Below are 25149 nucleotides of genomic sequence, written 5' to 3' on the forward strand. Positions count from 1 at the left end.
GTTCACTTAGATACAGCAACTGTATCTTCTAAACCTTCGTATAGATGAAATGAGCGATAAGTTCTGTGACGTATATATGAGCCGTCTCTCTAAACAGGTAAGTCTAACAAAGTATGAGTAAACAAAACTGACACGTTTGACAGATTGCTAGATAAGAATATCATGCCACCTCAAGCTTGTAAACTTCCGGGTGTCGACCCGTTGCCATTCTTCTTCTTTTGCTGCCACTGGAAAAAAGCTGTAGCGTATTTCAATAGGACAATCACTGCGCTATCGTATCATAATGGCGTCCAAAGTCAAGGCGTCGGTTATAATCGAAGTATACCGATAAATTATATTCTGATAGTTGTAATTCTAAAATATAGAACTCATAGCCGGATTGAACTTAATGACACCAGCGTTGTCAAACGCACAGCGTTTTCCAGCGTTACTATAGTACTATAGTACTATTGAAAGTTCCTAATTGCTTAAACTTAATAGCGAAAAAATTCTCAATTAACTGACTTATGTAGAGTAACATCGTTTCAAAAAAAAAAAAAACATTTGTACATTTTTACGGATTTTCAGCGCCATAACACGTGTCAAAAACCAGTGACTTTCGTGCCGTTTCGATTGCTCTATGTGAAAATCTAAACGCAAAAGAAATATCCATCGCTATACAGCATACGTTTAAGAATGTTCCACATATAAATAACTTGCTCGTCGAAATTTCTAATAGCTTAAATATTCATTTTGACATCAGACAGATATACAGAATTAGCAGTTTGCAGCTTATCAGTTACTCATTGGAGTACATTCTTAAGTTACCTTTTGAAAAATCCAGCTGTTTTCGTTAACTTACGTGTCTCGATGCAGTTGATTAATTTCGGTGAGATAAAAATCTTCGTATGATGATACATTAAATAAAGCGTTTGGAAGTAGTGGTTGTTAACATTTGGGGCAAACCCTTGTTGTTTCTAAAGTATATTGCCACTCGTTTACTTAGCCATTTAAATTTTACCTGACTTTGATAACTCCAAGAGAATAGCTGTGGGAGGTAGCATCTGTTTGGTATAATTAATATTTTCTCGCGGATAATTCTATGACCAGCAGAGAAAGATCAACAGAGGTACGATCTATTTTTGCAGGATTGTTTTTAATCAAATTTTTGTCTTCTAAGGACGCCACTGTTGTCGCCGATATCCTAAAGTGAGCTTTGCTAAGAGTTTCAGTCGTCCCATTTTCGCTAGCTGAAATTCAGATTTCGTGTAACTCAAATGATAGTTAGAAGTTCAGTTGTACTTATCGTTTATTTACTATCACTGGCTGATCACCTGTACGAACTTTAGCCTCCGGTCACCCTTTTCTCAGGTTGTGTAGTTTTCTAAATTATCGAAACATATACTAGGCAAAGAGATTATTTAATGAGTCAGTTCGAGCTACTACTTCACGTTATTAATGACATACTGAAAAAATTCTTTCTGCTTCTTCTGTACATTTGAGGATGAGTTACATTGGATTCGCTGGTTTCGCATTTGTTCTTCTTATTTCAGCTTACTCCAACTATAAAGAATACTTCGCTTGTAGGAGAGTCGCTTCGAAATTTACATCGTATACCATCGAATGCTTCAAGTAAATTTTCAAAAACCGTCACTACGTAGTGGTGCAATACGTAAACATGAATGTCGCTAGAGAACTTCTTCCTCGAGAACTCACGAAATTTAAGATTTTTGCATATGAATCTATATGCCCTATCGGTGAGTGGATGATTTTATTTAATCGCACAGATCGTTTAGTATGCGTCGTGAACGGGCTTGATGAAGCGGTCTTTGTCATGGTATCAATAGAAATTACATTTTTATATTTTTTAGGGTATAAAAAATAGCAAGAAGTCTAGACAGAAATTTTATGGGCCTTAATGCCCATTTGGGGAGACTATCAGCATGATGAGTTCATCCATAACCTTCAGCCTCAGTTTCAGGATCCAGACGCCTTAATTAATGTCTAAGGGCTTAAACACCACAAACGAAGCAGGTAAAAAATGCGAATTCTGACTTCTGTATATAAGTAAAAAGGTTTCACGAATACCATTCTACCTCTGTCTTACGACCCTAAGCTATGTCAAGAAGTAATTTCATAGGTGTCTTTAAAAAATCGAGGCCGGAGGCGCTTCAGTCAAAAGGCTTCTTTAAGTTATATACGTAGCCCTTTCTGAGCTTTTTCTACGAGTCCCTCCCAAAATAAAAATATAAATACAAAAATTTTTCAAGTGAAATTTAGTCAAAGTATCCTTAAGCAGCTAAGCATATTGGCGTAGTCTTATCTACGCTTTTTTAGGCGTTGGTGCCATTTTCAAGCGTTCTTCTAAATATAAACAGGCAAGACTTTGCCTGTAGAACATTTCTCTCAACCAGCGGAAACAAATTATCGGAAGTGAAGTTATATTTAAAATAAAACTTAAACAATACTTCTTCTCTTCGAAATAAATATAAGCAGGCAAATCTTTTGATCTCGCAACATGATCACATTGCAATATTGAAACGTTGCGGTTCTACCATAAAATCGTGAAAAAATGTTTTTCTTCATACGTCACTAGCATATGAAAGCAATATATAAAAATAAAAAATTCTTACTTATCGTTTCTCTATAACACGAATATATTTGTTTTTTAAAAAAAATTATTAGTAGCCGACGTGTTTTGAACGTTCCGGTGTCACTATTATCTTTGAGTATTTTGCCTGTAAATCAGAAAAGTAAGTTACAACCCTTAAAATGTCAATGTTTTTTTATCAGCTGAACAGCGTACTCATTAATTCTTTTATTAGGTATCGATAAGTTTTTGCGAATTATGCATGTAGCCTTTCCAAAGACAAGTGGAAAAAATATATACTTCAGAAACTTGCCCTTCGTGCCGCTTACAATTAGACAGCCATGAAAGAATGAGTCTCACGAAGAACATAATAAACTGTATAAAATTGTGTCATAGTTTCGGTTTTTAAAGATGTAGTCCATTTCGTTGTCACACAGATCTCTAGAGTAAGCATATTTGAAACACAAAGCGAACTGCAACCTCGCCAACAGGACAAACGAGAACTTTGATTTCGTAGGGCAAAGTACACAAATAAAAGCCGAAACCATTTCATATTTTTATTTATCTTTTAACCCTATTCACGTTGATGCTAGGTCTGACTTGATTAGTTGTAAGAGCAGCACACTGACAGCTTACTCCACCAATTTCACCCGACAGAATTGTAGGCAGTGACGTTACGAATACTTTATTTTCGAGGCCAACAACAATATCGTCGAACAGAGTTTGACGTACTGGTAAATATATAATAGATTATACGCAAATTATACACTCAGTTAAATTATGTTCCTATGTCTGTATAGTCTGTGGCTTCATTTCTAGATAATCGAAAGGTATCAATGCATCGTGTTTTCTCTCCTGTCGCGTAACTGAAGTGCACTATAATTTTGAAAATGTTCTTACACACTTAGATCACCGATAATAATAACAGTGATAATCATATTAGATTGCTCATCGACATGAAGGAAAATCTTTCCCAAGTTTTTTGCTTTCTTTTTATAAATAAACAAAATGCATTATACGAAAGCTTATTTGATTAGGAGAAGAGCTAGTTCAGCATATAGCGTATAACCTTCTGCTCTTGTTTGTATACATCTAAGTTTTTGTGAGTGCTCTCCTTGAAACAGACCGACTTTCTATGGAGGTTAAACTGTGATGAAGGCATTGGCTTGTCGAATACGCACAGTATTGAGAGCATGTCTACGTTATATGTTAAATACTATGCCACCCAGGCAACCACCTCGGCATATGTGGGAAAGACAAGAATGAAACACACAGCGTTCGACCATTTTTTTTATTCAGATCATATTTATGAAAATCTTATCTGTCTGATCCAAAACGGATGCATCAATTTGCAAAACGGACCAAGAATGCGTGCAATTGATTGTTTTTGTAGTGGCAACTCTTAGGATTAGAAAACTTTATTTCTCTTGATTATGCTAAATCCAAGCATTTTATAAAGACTTAAATATATGATAAAATATTATTTAAATTGTACTCAAATGAATACACAGGATAACGTGTACAGTGATTTATTGATGGTAAAACATGTCGTCATGCGTTATTTATATGCATCTTTTATTCAAAATGTAATTTTATTATAAAGTACATGAGATGAAAAGTACTCGGTGGATGTGAATATGTTTGAGTGTATTTTTTTTTATATTTAATTGCTTAGGTATCGACCGTCAACCCAGGAAGATTGTACGAGGGTAGTTGACATCATATGTGTATTAAGATAAACGCAGTCGAGGATTTATCAAAAACGATACGATTTTTCTCCCTAAGTGATACGCTGATTTTCCGCGGCAGACGCTTACTGTTCATGACACGACGCGACAGCAGATCATCTCTTCGGCGAGTCCAAGTCGAATTTGTGCATCATCTCGCCATGCATTTTTGTAACTTGCGCCCAAAGGCTTCCGTAGGTTTTTCTATCTGTGCCTTGTCATAAGTATATAAAGCGCTGTGAAATCTGTTTGTTATCATCGAATTCCTATCGTTTTTTCCTTCGCATCGGCTTGTTCTTGTTGTTGGCATTTTTAAAACGGTTGTTATTATCTCGTGTTGTTTCTGCACTTTGGCACACTACAGTTCGAAGTTACTTGTCTGCACATTTGAACTCGAAATTCGATTTAAAGGGTGAAAATCCCATCTCTGAAACTCGAGTCGCTGGCATAGCGGTACAACTATTCAAAAGTTTCTCGTACATATTTTAAAAAGTTCATGGACCTTCAGTAAAAAACGGTGGTCGGGAGCGGTGCGGTCTTCGTCGAAGCAACGCCAGACCTTGCGGCACGCACAAGATCCGCGTTCAGCCGAAGTTTCTGGTTGGGCTTAGAGTAGGGCAGGTAGGGCAGCGAAGGGGTAGACGCTGATACAGTACGAAGCAACGAGAATCATGAGCAACTCTGGGAACTCATAAGCTTATCGATTGTTCCTTGAACGGGGTTCATGAAAAAGTTGCTACTAAGTTGCTCTCAAAAATCATGTAAGAAGAGCACGATGGTCATTTTGGTAAAGAAGGTATGCACGATCCTAACTAGGTGATGAACAAAGAAGCGCCGAGGGCAAATGAAAGGTTTATGTAAGGGTCTTTGAACGGAAGCAGGGAAGGGTAGCACCGCTGGCATTCGTCCCGGAATGCGCTGCAGGTGCCCCGCAATTATATGTAGGTGGTGAAGGTTGCATAAGATTGGGTGAGGATATATTAATATTATTATTGGGTGAATCTGTCTTTTTGAGAACGGTGTCGTGTGGGCAACGGGGCAAATAAGAAAGGAATGACTGCTGATGAACGATGAAGTTGGGCAGACATGCGCCAGGCACCATACTCTCGATATCCGAGCGGCGCATTTTTTTCTGCGAGTACCTAATGTTTACGATTCCGTGCTCAGGCATATGCTTAATATAGGGGAGTTCGGGATGTCGCAACGCTATCAATATATGCGTTTTGCCAGGATAATTGACAGGAGATAGACTGCGACGGTGGTCATGTGGCGGGGGGGGGGGGGATATAGCTAAGATCTAGAGATACCTCAAGTATCTATGGTGTAAATCTGTTCTGTCGCTCGAAATACCCGTCCTGACCGATGAATGTGATGATGTAACGTAAGAATAACTTATGATGAAGTCGTCACAAACGACTGCGGTTGAGGTGAGGTCGAGAGGAAGCCCGAATCATCAGCGGAGAGATTGCCGCCAGCTGATGCCGAGGTTTTAGCGCTGGCTACAACGGCCGCCGACGCCGCATTCTCAAAGAAGCGCGTGGCCTGGGTAGACGAAACCTCAGGAGGCGGATCTACCGCATCCAGATCTGTATCCGAGGTTGCTTTCTCATCAGCCGGAATGATCAGCTCAGGTTTTGTCTGCAAGCAAGGCAATGGGCGTTCCCATGGTCGGAGCAGAAGACCGAATGTTAGATACTCTTCAGGTAAGTTTATTAGTGCGTTTTGACACTTCACGTTAAGCACATCTGCCAATTTTCACACCATGCACTCGAACAAATATTAGAACATATACAGAAAACACATGTAGATATAACCTAAATACATTACTAAATATATATAATAATGATTGATCAGCTGAATAGTTGAAATTAACTTTGATGGCGAGTTAGGTGCATTTATATATATATATATATATGTATATGAAAACCCGGTGAGATAACCAGATTGTCCTCGAGACTCTAAAAAAGATCTCGTTCGGCATTAAATTTGATCAAAATGTCCTTATACATTAATTGCCATTAATTTTTATTACTATTTATGGCGCAGTTAGTTAAAGCGAATCGCAAAAGTATGTTTTCTAAAACAGGAGAAAACATAGATAGATGAACGGAAGAACGACTGGAGACCCTGGCATGCATTATTTTGGTAAATATAACACGCCCAATCCTAAAACTGCAAATCCGTCTCTTTTGAACTTATTTCTTTTTTTTTTATTACAGATAAGTAGGCAGTTAGAGCAAGATCAAAGCAAAATAATATTGGCTATTAAAACAGACTTATTCACACGTACGATGATGGTTTGGCATAGTTGTCGACGGCTGTTGTGTGGGAGTTGTTGGCTAAATTAAAAATTTATATGTGTGTTTTTTGAGGTTGGCATAAGAGATACCAGCAGAAGAAGGCAATATCTTTCCAAAACACATATTACCATACTGGTGGATTCTATTTCTAACGGACAACGACCAGGTTCGCCTTCGACGAGGTTGTGTTGTAGCCTGCGGTCGTCGAACGTTAGAGAAATGCTGTTAGCGTTAGTAAAGTCGAAAAAGTCAGACCTTTTATTAAATAAAAGCTAAAGGTAATTAGTAATAGATAGCTATCTAACAGAGCAGGTTAGTAAATAAAGCCACATAAGATCATTACATTACTACTAATAGATCCAAGACTATAGCAGAAACAATAGGATTACACTTTTTTCCCCATTAGAGCTAGCTTTCAACGAAAGAAAATTACCTTCAATGTGGATTTTCAGTACTCACACATAAACATTAAAATAAACGTAGGGCAATAAGGATGGCAAACAAACATTTATGCATGGAGATACGACCGCTATCCAAACGGTAGATTTATGTATAGGCCAAAGGCTCCGTGTAGAAATGGTACCATTGACATGAGATAAAACAAGGATATATATGACGGGATTATATGATGTGAATATCACAATTTTTTTTTGCTAAAATCAATTACAAATGATAAATATTGTCAGTGTTCCTCTGAACTGAGGTTGTGGAAAGCTGATCCAAGCACAGATTGTGGCAGAAATTTTTTGAGCACTTTGTGTGTTGAAATAATTGTTGGAAATCCTTTCCATTAAATACACAAGCTAATATTTTTGTTCATCTATAGAAGTAGATGCCTCCTGAAGATTACATATTCTATACTTCTAGTGTTTGACACGGTTGGTTTAACTACTTAATTACGGACACACACTTAACACTCACATTGTGCATAATACGAGCAAATTCACTACATATCTAATATATATCTCATCATCTCGTATCTATAAAACTGAGATCATATAAATAGTAACTAAGAAAACGTAACAAAAATCACGTGCAAATCGTAACGGGCAATTACGTGCTGGACACGTACCTTTTCCACCTTTGCTGATGGCAATTGGGGGCTTTCCCTGCCCTTCGGTGTAGCGCATACTGACGTTTTGATATTCGTTACAGTACGGCCTGCTGCATCGGTGACTACATTAACGTCCACAATGGACTTATAATCCCCGGCAACAGGCGCGCAGACGTTCACAGCGTTGCCAGAATAGCCAAGATGCGTATGGCCGCTCCGTACAGAAGAAGCTATGCCATCAATGTTTGTTTCATCGCCGTTAGCTCCAGTGCCCTTCGTATTAGTGGTCATGGTACAATTCCCGGAACTGTCGATCTTCTCTGAGATCGTCGTCGTAGTTCGGGTAGTTGTCGAACACTTCTCTTTGGTGGTGGCACACAGCAGCGGGTTAAACGAGGCGTCGTTGCCAGTGTTATTGTTGTTGAGTGATCGCAGGTACGCATTGCCCGTATACCTAGATATAAAAATGGGTCTAGTTTATTTTTATAAATAGCCTATATAAGATTTTGGCAAGCAGTTGATACTAGGCATCCAACAATCTGTTGCTTAATATAGTTGTTCCGAATTCACAACTGACCTGGGCAGTTGATGCGAACGCGTCGTGTTTCGCATGTTATTGGTGTGGTCGAGCTGCGAGGTACTCAGCGCATCGTTGGTCACTGTTGTCGTATGCCTGATAGAACCAGTTTTAGGCGAAGTCGTGATGACCTGACTGACCTGAGCTCGACTATTGTCGTTCAGGCCACTGAGAGTTCCCAATGTGCCAACACTTTTAATTTCCTTTTCTGTTGAAATCACAGCCTTCCGCGGAAGCTGTCATCGGAAAGAAGTATAACATTGGTTATATTTCGTTACAGCCTAACTAACCTTGTAATGGCATATAATCTATTACATTAATAAACAAAATCTGAATTTCAAGGGCAAAACCAGAAACCTGTGGTGAGTCCTCGTCAGTGCTATGGAACAAGATACTGCTGTGCTGCCGGAAGCGTTCCGTCTGTCGGAACAGATCTGTATTTGGGGGTGGTGCCGGTGGGAAGAGCGGAGGCCGGTTCAATCTGTTAAATATAACCATTTGTATCATTCAACGTTTGTTCTTCCTACACTTTGCTCTGAATATGCTCACTTAATAGGAAATCTGCCTTACAAATATAACGCTAATATTGAAGCTATAGCTTTTCTCCCAGTGCTGCAATGAGAACGGTCTTGTTTTGATTAGATTTACTTTACTGAGAATAACACTATTAAATAATCGTAATACACTTGACACAAAGGCAACGGCACTAAACCTATCTTTTGCCTGTATGCGCAACGAATACAAAATAACGAATCCCCGATATGTAATCAGTGAACAAACCTTAACAGAATGGTTGTCAATTTTAATGATATCACAATCGTACGTAAGCTAACCTGTATAGTCCGCTAGTAGGATAAGGTGGCAGCGTGGGGATCTTGCAAGCATTTGGCGGCGCGGGCAGATACCGCGGGTGCGTCTTACGCAATTGCAAGGGCGACACGTCGCCCGGTAAAGTGGGCGGCAAACGACGTGGAGTCTGTGACTTTCGGCGAGGAGGTGATGAACTCCTGTGCCGACAGCAAACCTCGTCTGACACGGAGCAATGTCGCCGATGGCGAGTCGACCTGGAAAGCGTCAAGATACAACATCATCATTATGCACCTCATATTCACCTTATTCTAGGAAAATTATCTTTTTTTGCCGTACTTAATAGTAAACCATCACTTCAGACGGTTAAAAGCTATACCTTGAATTCGATCTGGAAGATGTCCGCCTTCTGGAAGATAATTCAGCTCCACTATCCTCCGGCGTGGCATCGCTGCAGCACGAACTCTGTCGAATTGTGTGACAGTGACGAGCAAGACTCAAAGCACGTGACGGGATCTAGGTCGCGAAGGCACACACAAACGTATATATGAGGTCAGCGATATACCTGTATATACTAGTATTTTCCGAGTCTTTAACAAAATACCAGAGGCTGTTAGATCAGTTCCGATAAAATGACCTGGGACTTATCGTCGTAATTTACATTCAAAGTACAACTACAGCAACAAATTATTGGGCTGTTGCAGGCGAATTTAGCGAACTTTTAATATAAATAACTTTTGAACAATGCGTTTCTAGCAGGTTGGTTAGGCTTTAAACTGAAGCGCTGTATGTGAATGGTGCAAACATTTCAAGAACGCATACTGAAGTGCTGAGGACCAGTCAGGACATGACTAAACGTCGGAGCCCGAAAAATAAAAACGCGCAATTGAAGAGACCTTTTACCAGAGCGAAATTTGGCAAAACAATATTGCTGTTTCACACGCAAGGCGTTATGAAATTCTAATCCAAATACTGTAAACACAAATACCGAATAAGAAATGGGTTTCTATTGAATTTACTCCAGGCCAGTTGAAAATGTGTGCGGTATATTCTACAAGTCGTTTCCCTAAGTTTAATCAACAAAACATCCGTTTAGTGCACACAGGTTGATCGTTACAGACGGTGCATAATTTAATCTCTACTGCCAGCTGAAAAGGGAACAGGAGAGAGGATGGCGTCGCCCTAGAAAAAAATGCTTGGTGGCCATGTCGACGAAATTTGGACATGAAATAATAGTAGTACTTGCAATGCACATCAGGGGTATCTGCTGCTACGGGATACTCACTGAAAATGAAATAATAGATACAACCATGGATCGGTTTCATGGACCACTGCTATGATAATAGAAAGCACACAACCCGGTTACTCGACGACAACGCCAGACCTCATTTCCGTACCCCAGCAATAAAGTACCCAATGTACATATTGGAACGTGAATTGTAGGCATGTAGCTGGCCAGAAATCCATAGAACGCCAAAAGAAGTGTGTAAACAATAAAGGCGAGTATCTTTAACACAAAAAAAAATCATTATCCTAGCTGAACTAGCTTAAAAGTTACTTGATTTCAAGGTCCATCGGATTCCCTTGTAACAACCTAATAATGGTTTGAACTCGCATAAATCAAGCGCGATTATACATATAACCACGCATATTCGTAGAAAATGCCATCCTTGATAGCGATCTATACCCCCCCCCCCCCGTACCCGATGAGCCGGCCCATTTTCAGAATGCTTATAACATTGTGAGTTTATTAGAAGTAAATTGGCTGTTTTAAACGATACAAAAATAAACATTTCAGACATTGCTAGTTACTACGCCTCTTGGACCACGAAGAAATTATTTTCTTTAAGTATTTGTTCTGTATCTCCGTCAATCTTTGGAATATTATTCAAACTCATTTCAGTGCCATAACAACACATACAAATCGTTTCATTCTAATTCATTAATTTACAATGTACGTTATGACTTTCTTCTTGCCAAAGCTGTCTCAGGCTGATCTCCTTTTCAACCTTTTTCCCATTGTACTTACTTTTGCTTAAAAGGCTGTGCTACTATTATTACTATTTTTTTTTTTTTTTTTATATACTAACTATATATGTAATAAAAAGTGATTACTTGAGTTGAATGTTTCATAACACCTGCATCATAACTGCTCTAAATAAGCACTAATTCGAGAGTACGAATTTAAGCAGCCTGATAACAATTTCTGTTAGTTTCTGAATACCATATGTTCATTCAGTTATGTCGCTTCTACATTAATCATATAAACCGAAAGAATAAAGAAAAACTGACCCGAGTACTTTTGTGAAATACCTAAGCACCATAGGGTATAGGACTGATCCATCATGTAAAGGCAAATTTCAGACCGGGTTTTTAGGCAGCTAAGAACGACCGACCAATCGCCTGCTTTATCTCAGAACATCAGAAGCAAAATCTACAGTAATGAGGTCGTGCTTGTAATAGTAGGACATTTGATTTCGAGGTAGTAGTTCGTATCAGTATACGTATTAAGAGAGAAAAGACTGTATAGCTAGTAACTTGAACGAATGTGTTTTATCCCCCTATTTTGTTTTTCGTAGTATTTTATAAAACAAATACTAGTCTACCACTACCCGTCGACTGTATCACCTTCATTCCGTAGTTCGCCTCAAAAAAGCGATCCTTCACAAATCCTGCTTTCCACAAACTGTGCCACGCATAAGTAAATTATCTAACATCTAGGTTTTTACAGAATTAGCTATATGTTGTCGATAATCTCAATTTTCATACCCTACAAACCATCCAGTAAATTCGATTTGTGTACCCTACTTCATATTTGCAAGCTAATGAATTTATATCTCAGAGACTGATTATTCTTCGATGCTAAGTTGACAAGTTCCGGTACATGTCCGGAACTGTCACACTTACTTTTTGCCTTGTGTATTTATAAAGAATGTACAGGTTTGGAGAATACCTTGTGTCCATTAGACAGAGTAACTTCATAAATTACTGCTCACCTCTTGCCTGATAGGCTGTAACTGTTGATTGTTGTTAGAATTGTGGCTGTCGTGCAGCTGCGCGGTGGCCACGAGTTGTTGCTGCTGACTTGGATGCTGTGCGTGATGGTGATGGTAGCTACCCGCATTTGAATGGGGAGCACGCTGGCGATCTCCGTCGGCCTGGCCAATACCATGACGTAAGCTCTCATGTTGTTGCGTATTATTAACACCGTTTATCAGGCTGCCTGTGGTCTGTTGTTCGCGGTTAACCGAGGTCTGTGTGCTTCTCGAATGGAAGTTCACATAATCGGGATCCTTCCAGTCGACTGGCGGAAATTGAGCGGCAAACGAGAGCCGAGTTTTTGGAGATGTCGAACTCGCACCGGCAGGACCCGCATCTGTTGCTGAGGCGCCAGTCGTCGATGTCGATGAAGAGGTTGCAACAGTCTGATGGTGAAGATGTTGATGGTGGTGTTGATTTGTGCTGCCTGTTGAAGCCAGCTGTGTTGTATGAGGCTCCGAGCGACCGTCTTTGGTCGCATCGCGTCTACCTGTCGACGCTGTCGTCGTATGGACAACGACAATTTCCGGCGAGCTCTTCTCTTTCTTGCGAAAGAAACGAGAGAACATCGACGAACGCTTTGGGCTGTCCCCTGTTCATTTAAACGACGAAAAAGTGCGAAGGACAGGATGGTACAGACAGTGGACAATAACAACGGGTAACAAGCCGTATATGTCATATTGAATCTAGTTTTTCAATGATAAAACATCTAAGTCATATAATTGTATACACAAGATGTGTTCTAGAGAAGGAACTATATCGTACTTCGTAAGCCCTAACGAATCCACTTCAGTCTCGAATTTCTTGCGAAGGTTTGGTGATAAAGGCATTCACTTTTTATTCGGATCAATTGGAAAATATTGTGTTCGTTATTAGCCCAGGTTTTCTGCTACTGGCGACTAGTAATTGAAATACCCAACTGACGTTTAGCTAGCTGTGGCGTATGTTGTGCTGCCTGTTGCCTATGAATGTCCCTGCTATTGTCTGCGTGGTCATTTAGGGAGCTTTTGCTGCGATTGTAGAGCCGAACGGATGCACTTCGACAGAGAGGTCCCTTGTCGCGGTCCCTCTCACGAAGGAGTCTCATCGATGCGGAGCGCTCCAGCGTACTCTGCCGCGACTCGCCACTCGACGAGTTCAGCACCTGTGGATGCGGGGGTGCGCGGACCCATGCACGGAACACGAGTGTCACGACATATTACCGTACAGTAGCAGAGCAGCAGTAATAGTGCAGTAGCAAACGTTAGAACAAACAGCAGATGCACGTTAGAGGACGAAGGCATCACGAGAGGTGTTCAGATATGCAATGCCATTAACACAACACATAATCAGTGCACATAGCATCATCGGTGAATTACGACATTGAGACGACGATCACATGAGCGAGAATGATAATCATGAGAAAAGCCAGCATATACGATAATACGAGTTAGGCATACCGCCTCCCTATAGCTTCCCAAGGCAACTCCATGTGCTGATGATCTATTCGAGCTTATGAGTCCTTATTCAGGTTCAAGATACGTAATTAAACAAAAACGATTTCAAGAAGCCTATAAGAACATCGCCGCTGGTACAAATGTTGTGTCCGCACTGACATTATTACCTTGTGCGTATTTAGAAAACAGAATATGCTTCATTAATAATAAATAATGAATTGATAAAATAAAAGATAGCTATTGATAAATGTAGCTCAAGTTCATGTCAGGCCTTGCAACTTATATTTTTCCTTGTAAATTGTTAAGACTATCGATACATCTAAGCAAGTTGTTAGAATTACTAATATTGCAAAATGTCTATACCTAATAGCATTGGTCGTTGTAAAAAATGAATAAAGCTCACTTATAAATTTAAATTTGTTTCGAATTTCAGTTGATTGCCCATAAATTGGAACACAAAATGAATGATGAAATTTCTATTTCATCAAACGCAGCAGGTTTGTATAAACGTGTTTGAGTTAGGCCAACTCTTTGCCTTATCTATTGGGACCATCATAGGATCACGTCATGAAGCCTCATCACAAAAACCTGCCAGTACATACGTCCACACACTAGAACGTATGCCTAGGCAATTGCACCCGTAAAAATTGACCCAGACCAGGTCATTGCCGCATGTACAGACGAAACGCCAAAAGGAAAAAATCTGGCAAATCGAACGGTAACGTAGAATTCAATCATTCATTCATTAATGGGGGCTGTTTTTCCCCCCTTTGCTGAATCACATCTCCATTTTTCCTGTTACACGTGCAAAACATTTCCAAATTTTACATTGACAGAACTCAATTTATAGGTTTTTGGGTTCTAGCTTGTTTTGTCTAGTTGCTCATTGTGTATCTTCAACATCCTAAGAGGGCGCATGCATCGGCATTTCACAAAAATGCTTCTAATAACGATGCGCGAAGTACTGTTGTATATGTTTCTGTATGTATAACAACCTGGACTATAATATCAACAATCATAATAATATGGAACAGTCGCGTGCGGCGGGTCGTTGAACTTTTTTCCTTCAACGCCGGTTATAACAACAACGGCTGTGACTCAAGTACCATTGTAACAGCATTGACGATAATAATACATAGGGCACACAGTGCATCCACCTTGTCTAGTATCTTGTGTCGTGTCAGTTCGAGGAAGTTTTGTGCTTGTTGTTATTGCGTCTGTGTTTCATATAACGCAGGCCTGAGAGTGTCCTAGTTTGTTTGCGAATCCTAATTGTTTCTCTCTTTCTCTTACATGCACTTACGCTGAATACAGCCACCGCTACGTTTACCGATGTCCAGGTAGAGGGCGTGTATGTTGAATGTGCCATTACAGCAGTGATGTTTGCAGTGCCACCTACTTCACAGAACTTTTTAGCTTGCCTTTAAAAGACTTCGATTTTCTCAAGAGAACAAGTTCAGATTATCGTCGTGCTCTTTCTCACTCCTCGATAGTGGACTGTACTCTGGCAGGAAGTTGCACAGAGTGCGTAGCGGATAGAACATGGCTGGTGATTCGACTGTCAGTAAGCCAGTTTCGTTTGTTAGCCGACCACTCATCCGCCCAGAACCAGATGGAACGAAACCATATGACTTAGAGGCGGACGAGGTCGAGGATAGACTAATAGTTGGCGACGGACCCCGCACGTACGGATACACGAACAAACAGTAAATTCCCATTTACATGAAAAACGAAAAGAAAGCGTGTGGCCATCATTCGTCCATTCTTCGATTTTAAGCCCCTAAATATCATTAATCTCAGGTTTCGAGGTAGTCAATAAAGCCATTGTGACTATTATCCGCAGAACGCGTCGGCAATAGCAATCGTCGTAAAGCGGTAACAACTGCTATTTTATTCACAACTGCTGATACTTTGTTGTCACTCCGTATCGCGTAGATTTCAATTTCCAAAACACTTCTTTTACCAGACTGGTCTACTATAATTTAAGAAATAGCCATGACGAAATCACGATAGTAGTAGAATACTGCTGTTGGAAGCAACATTAACAAAAGCTGCCACAGCTGCTAGTTCTAGGGCGTTGATTATAAGTGTGACGGTGGATGCAAAGAATACCGACAAATAGATAAGATGTGTAAGAATCACAATCAAAGCAAAAAACAGAAGAGATGAAAAATTCGAAAATCTAGAAGGATCTCCGAACAACAGCTCCAGTACTACAGAGTGCACGGACAGGATGGTGGTCGGACAGACGAACTGACTTAATGATCAGTATCATCATTATCAATAACAATGACAACAACAACACTTTCATGATCATCAAAATCAACATCGTTGTCATAGCTCTAGCGGCGCTAGAACTATCGGCGGTAATGGTAGTAGTAGTCATCATCATCGTCATCGTCGTCGTCGTCGTCGTCACCGTCGTCGTCGCAGTAGCCAGGCTTTGACAATGACAATCTCACAATGTAGGGAAATAACCGAGAAACGATGGGCTAGCATTCATATACACACACAGACCATCACACACACACACACACACACTTACAAACACAGGTGCACAGAAGGAGCGGTCGAGAGCAATAGAGAATCATCATCAAAGGAAAAAGGAAAGAAACGACAAGCAACGGATGAATGAAAGAACCGACGAGCAGAAGGAAAAGCACCACCTACGAAATGCGGCTACAACGACAGGCATTATAGACGGCACCGCGTGCAATGCGATATTGGCCCTATCGACAATAGGCCACTATGTATATACATACACATATACTTCGTATCGTGTGTCTATTAATGAGTCTCTGTGCATGTTTGTTTATATACAAACGAACAGTATGAAGCCAGATATCAGTTGCATGAACGGCGGACCCACTACCCAGCCTGATACTATATTGCTGTGTCGTTGACATTCGAGCTCCAGAAGCGCATAAACACAACATCACACAGGCTTGCGGAGAGCCATCATAGCCGATCATTTCCCGACCGGTTAGGTATCCAGCACCAGTCTATATGGACTAAAACGGACCGACACCCCAGATGTCGCCTGTTCTTGCCCGTAGCCTATACATATGTATAGCAATACGAACATAGTTCGTATTGTCTATATATATATATATATATATATATATATATATATATATATATATATATATATATATGGAGGAGCTTAAATACAGTGTATTTTGTTTGTTAATGTATTTATTAGGTGAGCAGATAAGCAAGTCAACTATGTATTAGAAGTGTGGTGTTATTAAGTGTTTAATATGTTTTTTGCTTACTCTCTGGCTACTCCACTGCTGCAAAAGAAGGAAGTCACAATAAGGGTTAGTTGCTCTGCTCTGAAAATACATGAACAAAAGTTGAAAACGATGGGAAACTGCCTGGAGGCAACTTGTTTTTTTGCTATCTGGTTGTCTAACGATTGCCTAACGCTTGCATCGACACGTACCTATATTGAACTTTAGGCAGCCTTTGCTAATCAGTAATTATTCATACTCTAATTTTGGTCTACTATATGGCACTGAAAGGTCGACTAGATATCAGATGATCTCATTTACTGAACACATTGTCTGCTCTATATCGTACATTCCTAATTGCGTATATCTATGTAGATATGTTCATAACAACAGTTTCATTCTAGATTTTTCTGTCTAAAATTTCTTCATAAAGCGCTGTACAATAGCCTGATACGAGATCTAACCGAACGAAACTTAGCGTCGTAGTTACAGCTCGTCTTCTTTTATATATAGATATATTTCGAATAATTGCTAGAATTTATCAGTAGCTAACAGGCTGTCGGGTAAAACGCTTTAGCAGAAATGTTGGCAAGAACAGCCTCAAAACTTGTAATAGCTACCGTATTGCTTGGTCGGTGCAGCTCATCATCAAAAAAAATATAGAGAAGAATACTATTGCTCAGAAATGCGGCAAGAAACAAAGTTTGGCTGATAGATCTCCAATTTGATCACTTCATCATCAAACGTTGGCATAATGGATACGTACCTTGGAAGCATCTACGCCGTTCGTGAGAAGACTTGCCCTTTTTAGCGTCGGAGTCCCTCGCAGAAACAGTTCAGGTTCTGCCACAGCGTACCCGCCTCCGGTGTGGTATAGCCGTCGTTCTCGAATAAGAGTTCCTAGTGTCCTGCGCAAATTGACGACAAACGGGTCATTAGAAGGCTATCTATCTACTGTATAGAAATCTATAGCAGCAGAACACGATTGAGACCTAATACTTTATAGAGGGCAAATACTCGGAGGAAAAAACGGTACGGGCATTACGTCGTCGAGTCCTGTTACTATATGGCGCTAATGGATTTCTACTCCAATTTCTCAACGTATCCTATTTAAGCGGTACGAGGACGTAGCATTTGACTAGCTTATCATAAATCATTAGCTTCAGTGACAAAATCACTCTGAGACACTTTTTATTGTTGAGATATTGAACCCGGCGAGCCAGGGTGCTCGGCCGCTGTGCTATCGCCGAGCCATCTCTAAAGGCTCTTGTATTGATAAAATATGAGGAACATCCATTCACAGTCCCTGTGACCCAGCCGTTTGCAAGCTTCAAATCCCTATTACTCCATTTTTCACCAATACATCGCTTCCGCTATATATTGGAATACTGCGTGCTATTCAACGAACGGACGTTGTGTCAATTAGATTCTGTTTTAATTGTAACTCAGATTAGAATATCCTCATACATATATTATTATCTGGCTCGTAGCTAAAAATTGCGTAGAATAATGTTGGCCACCGTAAACAAATCCAGATACACGACATAACAATTCAATATAATAACTGTCGCACGCGACCGCTGTGTAACGTATACGACACCAAATTATGGCAAAGCTTAATGACGTAAAGGAAACATTTTTCTGTTACAATCAACGAAATTACGCACACATACACACTATATATATATATATATATATATATATATGTTTCACAGATGCTCGTCCTGATCAAACAGACAAAGACTAGAAAATACAGCCAGTAATACTATATGCTTTTGTTTAGTTTTTGTGTACACGGCGACGTAAGCCTCAAACATTTTCTTTCATGAAATGCACCAGTGTAGTTCGCCTATTTTCCGTATTGGGGCAATCGTTATGTGATTAATTGTTTTTTACCCATCGTGAATTTTACGCTCGTAATTACACTTAACTGTGGATATAACAAGCATATGGTGTATGTGACTCGCATATAGTCCAACACGTACCGACGCCTAATGTGGGTCAAATGAGAAATTATCTACTCAAATTTTGGGCTTTAGTCGACTGCTGCGTAAGACAGCGCATAGTCCGGATACAAATAACACAAGGACTTCCTTATAAGTTGCTTCCGGCGATGATTTTATAATACATTTTAACGGTAAGCTTCATTGTGGAGCTCAACTCCGTAATATCGAAGTTCACAGGCTGGTAGCTAGCACATCCCACGGTAGCAACGAAACATTTTTAAGGAATAATTATTTCAAATTGACGTCTGCTTATCGTGTCCAGACGTACCGTCAGCGACTAAAAAGCAATTATTAAATAAGTGATGAGATTTTTCTGGTGGCGTCTGCTTATTCGTTGGCTATCCTATTATAAAAATAGCATTACCATGTGAAAGGTCAACAGATCAAGCAGTTCCATATATTTCTGTTTCGACTGCGAAAACAAACTGTTGATACTGCTCAGCGAGACGGTGAATCACGAATGAACGTACATTTTCTTGTTCTTAGATCAGTAGTAACTTTAGTACACCGTATGTCTTCATTGTATTTACTATTGTTACTTTATAATTATCGTCTAATTATACACGTGTAATGACAACAACGTTTAGCAAAGACGAATTGACTAACTTTTCACAAACTGAGCTTAGCTAAAACCATCCCAGCTGAGTTTTTACTCAGTTAGTTATAACTCGGTATATTATTTTAGTATTTATTGCAAATCGCTCTACAGTAGCTTACCCAGAAATCCATTATTTCCGCTTAGTTAGACCCGGAGGTTGATAGTTCGGATGCGAATTATACGAGAAAGAGCTGTGTTACGATTAATTCAATTGAAGGTCTATAATAATCTCGGTTTTTTGCAAGGTTAGTTCTTAATAAGGACGTGATTGTCTCCGTACCACCCGGCTAATCCAAGGTAAGACCACTTGCACATTAGTTATCACGCACCTCGTTAGTCCACTCCGCGCTGACCACTAAATACACATCTTATGCCTTTTTTTCTATTTATATAACCTATGCTAACTTCCGATCTATGTACATTCTACTGATGAATGGTAATTTTGCGGACCACCAACTGTAATATGGACGATTGTAGGGCGGAAGAAAGAGGATCTTGTAATTCGCCGGTGTCCCTTCAGTTAAATCTTCTGGTCCGTTTATGAGATGTACTGCAGTTATAACATTCGACTGTAGTTCTATTCCAGATACACCGGTATGTGTGAATATACGTAATACAACAAACTGACGTTTTGGCGTGTATGTTGGGGGTTTTACTAAGATTCAGCTAGCCTGTATGAATTTGCGCAGGTAATGTATGTGACGCTACCTCGTCAATTGATTGAATACAATGCATAATAATCATAATAATATCAATTGCACGTCGACAGCGATAGCTTTATCTCAATGGCTTCCATATCTGTACCGTGCTGATGGGATTTCTTGATCGGTCGTAATGCATTAAGTATCCAAGTAGGATGTATTTTTAATCATGGCATGTTGCAATATAATATCTTGGAGGTATCTACCAAAGTTGGTGAAAATATGTATGGAGGCACTCGATAGCTACCTACGTTTAGCAAGGTAGACTACTCCCCTATCAATTCAATGTTTGCAGACACAATGTACAATCACGAAAGGGCAAATATGTACGCAAACGTTGTTATTGTTGGTCGCTGCTAGGCTAGAGCGTAAAACACCAACATTTTTTTATCGAAGTGTAACCAGATGCGCAGAACGTTCTGTGTAATACTGTAATATATCATAGCATATAAAGCTATCGACGAACTCTGTGTGTATATGTAGCTTAACGAGGACATTTTTTCGCTAAATATGTATTAAAATATCTGACCCTTTTATCGACAAGAACGGGGTTTATTATGCCTTGTGCGGCAGGCATCGAAGCTTAGCTCTAACTAGCACTTGGCTTTGATTTGAATTTTTATAACTTATCAAATGGCACTCAATCAGAATATATATATATATATATATATATATATACATATATATATATATATATATATATATATATACATATATATATATAGTACGTACAAATGTGAGATGCCTAGCAAGAATTTTGTCATTGAACTTCTCTGCAGAGCTGATGTGCCTAAGTATCTCTATTGAAACACACAATCCAAGAGAAAAAAGATTGCTCAAAAACGTTCACATATTAAAAGGCCAACATATAGACGACCTACAAGAAACAGCTGTGCATGGAACGGGCCTCTAGTGATACAAAGAACAAGAACAACCGAATTGAAATCCTTAAAATATGAGTTCTCAGTGGAGTTATGCTTAACAGTCATGCTCAGCATTGGCGCCTACTGCACTGGGTAATTATTGCTCAAAAATAATTTCGAATAGTGATTTTTAGAGTTTTTAGGAAGTTTTGAGAGTTTTCAGACAAGAAGTTTACAATTCATGGTCATGATTTTCTGTAACGTAATTATCCGCAGATTTTTCCACAGCATGTAATTTATAAAAGAAAATATTCGTTATATATATGTATGTTATATCGGATAAATGCTTGTTCGCCACTTCTAAACCGATGGTTTACTTGTAAATTATATCGCTGGCAGGTTTCTCCATTCCGGGGTATGCACGCAAAAGTTCGAGGGTAAGTGAGTCAAGTGTGGCAGGGTCACCCCTCTGCGACAGATCAAAGACGGCCTTGCAGAGGGCTTCTGCTAAAGGAGCGAATTGAGTCTGAAGAACACGAACCATCTCCGCTTCGGTAATGTCACCTGAAATATATATCAGACAATAAAAAAAAATAGCCAAAAATGAAATGTGAGTGACATGTACGGTTAGGCATTGTAAATCGTGGTTTATCATAGTAACCACGTGCATTATATAGAGACTAACATTGACATGATTCAACGGTGCCATCGCTCTGTTGTGGTGAAAAATATGGAACGTTTATTAACTGTATGCATTTACTTGAGTAATCGAACCATAAAAAACGCACCCGCTTAAAAGCTACGACTTGTCCTATTCATTTTGCGTTTTTTTTTTCGATGGCACTGATCACTGTTGCAAAAAAAAAAAACGACGACTATCGCTATTTGTTTACTTTCTACCTTTATTATACTTTGGTTAGTTTTACGTTTTCCTATAAATAAGAACAGATGAGAGTATCAAAGCAATTCTCGGTTTAACCACTCTTCTTCTCAAAAATCAATCCACTGATCCGTGTGCGTGTGTGTAGTGGCGGTGTCCCTTGTCGCTTAGCATTAATATTTTTTTTTTTATTAACATTAATCTACCGAGCAAGGTCTGCGTGGAGATATATGATGTTTCCTAAACTGCTTCACAGATGTTGGGCGTTTAAACCGAATTTTAGCTTGATATTGTATTAGTCATAAAGTATACTGCATCCGGGGCACCGATGTTAGGTTTCCATCTCTCTATGGGCTTATGAGTAGTGGTCGATTACTTAAAAGAAAAGTCCGCTTCATATAAATGAATTAGTCGAACATATTACCACGGAACAACTAGAGCACGCTATCAGTGAAAAAATCTAGTACTACCGACACTTCGCAAACAGCCAATTTCATAGATACGACAGACTCAGACCTTTCATTGTGAAGCAGTTCATGGGAATATTTGAGTACGAGGATACTGCCTCATAGACATGAGCGCTCTTTCGTTATGCCCTAAGAAATTCAGCAGAATATTGTTATAGTAAAAATGCATTAAAACATGATAGCGTCTTAATTAATAAAAACGTTCTTCTTTTTTGCTTGAAATTGATTTTTCAATGTTAGCTTTTTTCGATGGCTGCGGAATGATTATGAATACGCAATACGATTTTACAATATGATTAGTCTGGCGACGTTACTTTGTATTGGCAAATGTATTATGGGTCAGTGAATGCCATAGCAACAAACACTTGCAGCGTAACAAAGGCCAACTTACTTATTACTACCATTTTTATAGCATTTGAACAGCAACCGTCCTTAGTGATGGCGGCACAGCTGTTTCGTATACGAGATACCAAAATCTCTTGATAAAGAGCTTTGTCAGGGCCTCGACTGTGTTATTTGTTATTTGCGGCGTTAACGATCGAACACGTATCAGCCGCAAACGCAGCAGTAAATGTTGTCTGTTCATTTCGTCTGCTACAGACTCGCAAACGAGAAATACAACTGCAATATTAAGAAAATGATTTGTGCCATGTGATTCGCGCGTAGAATCTTCACACAGGAAAAAAGGTACATAGAGAAGCAGCTGAAAAAACAGAACAGAACATCTAGCAGACACTCAATATTCAGAAACGAAAGCAGAAGACACGGAGAAAGTAAAAACGAAGGAAACATCGAGCGAATGAAAGCGAATGAACCCCAGAATGAACACGACGGAAAATAGCAGGCCTTATGATGTCGGCGGCGGCAGCGATGACGACGACGACGAACAAAACGAAAACGATCGTGTTGATAGTCGTGGCGATGGCGGCGTTAGGGATGATGCTGGAAATCTTCGCCTAAATGCTACTTTGCCACTTAGGCGGGAAGACGGAAAGGAGACTTGAAGATGTAAATTGAGGAAACTTTTGTCCGAAACAGGGCTGATTCGTTGCTATGCTGGTTGTAGCAGCAGCAGCAAAAGTTACGATGTCAATGGTGTTACTGACGTGACTTCTACTATTATATTTCTCTTGTGTAGCAACAACGACCCATCAAACGAAAACGTGCCAGGCAACTGGCCCGCTAGCCTCAACCTTTCATACTTGCCAGAACGTAAAATGTAACTAGCAGTTACTGAAATGCTCTAATTTTTGTCTAAATGTCAACTTTGCCCCTAGGACAACTGGCCGAACCAACTTTGCTCGCTCTGCATAAGATTGAGGGGTTGTATTATACATCTATGGGTTGAATTGTACCTGTTTGTCTGCGCACGACTTCATGTCTTGCGCGTGTTGTGTTTTAGGTAAGTACGCAAAAATGACCACACAACACATATCGGCAGCAACTCTACCAGTCGATTGGAACAGACTGTAGTAGGGATGATACAATACAAACAAAAACACAGAGTTAGTTGATAAAAGAGGGTAAAGGCTCGTTAAATCAAACGAGAAATGGAGGTCATGCTTGCCACTCCTTCAGCTTTTGTAAAATCCGTAATGAAAACATACAGTCAGCATAATTAATAAAAACCGCCTGTATTCGAGAAGTAAGTTTAAACGTAATTCTCCTTTTGGAAAAACAACTCATCTATGAGTCGAAGGCCTTTTCCTATCCACCCAAATCTACAATAATATCTATGCATTGCTGCTATTCGCTGTTTGACAACTTACCTAGCTGTCAACCACCCGCCCTCAACTGAAGCAGAATATGAGCCTTAAAAGTTTCGTTAGGTTTTAACTAACTAGGCCGTGAAGAACCAGATTTTTAGTATTTTTCTTTTGCCGAAGATCCCGAATGGTAGAATAACTGAATGCTCGTTGTTATCATAGCCAGATTGACGGAGAAGGATAAGCTCTTATACTCTATATATCCGGTTAAAGCCTTTAAAGCCGCTTCAGTTTATATGGCACCTTAGAAGAACATAGTCGCTAGATATTTCGCAGTAAACATGCATTTCACGATATAGTCGACAATCACCGCAGCTCTGATTGTGGGTACAACAATACGATTGAGAGCTTTATCTTTTCACTTACTGATATAAAAGTCAGATAGTAAAAATTATAATATTCTATTATACTGCCAGTAATAGTGTGTGTGCGTGTGTGTGTGTGTGTGTGTGTGAGTGTGTGTGTGTGTGTGTAGCTATTGCGCGCAACCATTGCACTCTTATACAGATCGATAGCTGCGAGCACTGCGATTTTATCAGTTCCATTTAATTATCTCGCAGCTGATGATACCGCACTGTTTAGGCCTACTCCGTGTCATAATTCATACTGTAATATAAAAGCAACAGAAGGTAATAAGCTCTGTTCCGTCTGAAAGGTACGGATACACCATCTTGTAGAGTGTATCAAGTGACACAACTTACGCAGCTCACAATTCTACATAGGTAATTCTCAATGAATAGCTATTGTGAACGAACTACACGATATATATACACAAGCTACGATATGGATGGTTGAAAGTACCCAAACTACTGATTAGCAAATGTACACTTATCGCAGACTTTATAATCCTCGTTTCAGTACAGACCCAGTTCACGCTACGAGTCGACGTAGATTTTGTCCATAAAGTGGGCAAACATTACTAAAAAAAAAACGGAAATGAGCAGAGAAAAGGTGCAGACAATTCTTCCAGATAAAACCTGTTTATTTCTAATGATGGATTTATTGATAAACTACGCCGTCACTATCGACTTTCTTAACAGATAAACGCATTTTCAGTGCGTGGGCACTCAAAAGTGGATAGCATAATCTAAAACAATGAGTCATAAGATTCCGTCATTTAATATCA

At 39.6% G+C, this 25149-nt stretch overlaps 1 protein-coding gene across 11 annotated transcripts in view; it reads right to left on the reverse strand.

Annotated features, from left to right (window-relative positions):
- Window positions 1–4082: 4082 nt before the first annotated feature.
- Window positions 4083–25149, reverse strand: part of LOC111243941 (uncharacterized) — a 156012-nt gene continuing 134945 nt past the window's right edge. For 8 of the 11 annotated variants that reach the window (XM_086983896.1, XM_086983868.1, XM_086983752.1 and 5 more), the window contains 11 exons: window positions 21288–21474; window positions 17509–17650; window positions 16785–16844; window positions 12998–13217; window positions 12031–12665; window positions 9414–9550; window positions 9061–9291; window positions 8585–8708; window positions 8228–8463; window positions 7669–8104; window positions 4083–5934 (listed from right to left, as the gene is read on the reverse strand). In XM_086983896.1, coding sequence (XP_086840022.1) covers window positions 5689–5934; window positions 7669–8104; window positions 8228–8463; window positions 8585–8708; window positions 9061–9291; window positions 9414–9550; window positions 12031–12665; window positions 12998–13217; window positions 16785–16844; window positions 17509–17650; window positions 21288–21474 — 2654 coding nt within the window. In that variant the 3' untranslated portion in view covers window positions 4083–5688. The remainder of the gene's footprint in view (window positions 5935–7668; window positions 8105–8227; window positions 8464–8584; window positions 8709–9060; window positions 9292–9413; window positions 9551–12030; window positions 12666–12997; window positions 13218–16784; window positions 16845–17508; window positions 17651–21287; window positions 21475–25149) is intronic. The other 3 variants (XM_086984033.1, XM_022790314.2, XM_086984077.1) reach the window with 3 other exon arrangements.

This window comes from Varroa destructor, unplaced genomic scaffold (assembly GCF_002443255.2).
Source record: "Varroa destructor unplaced genomic scaffold, Vdes_3.0 BEIS01000001.1, whole genome shotgun sequence".
Lineage (NCBI taxonomy): Eukaryota > Metazoa > Arthropoda > Arachnida > Mesostigmata > Varroidae > Varroa > Varroa destructor.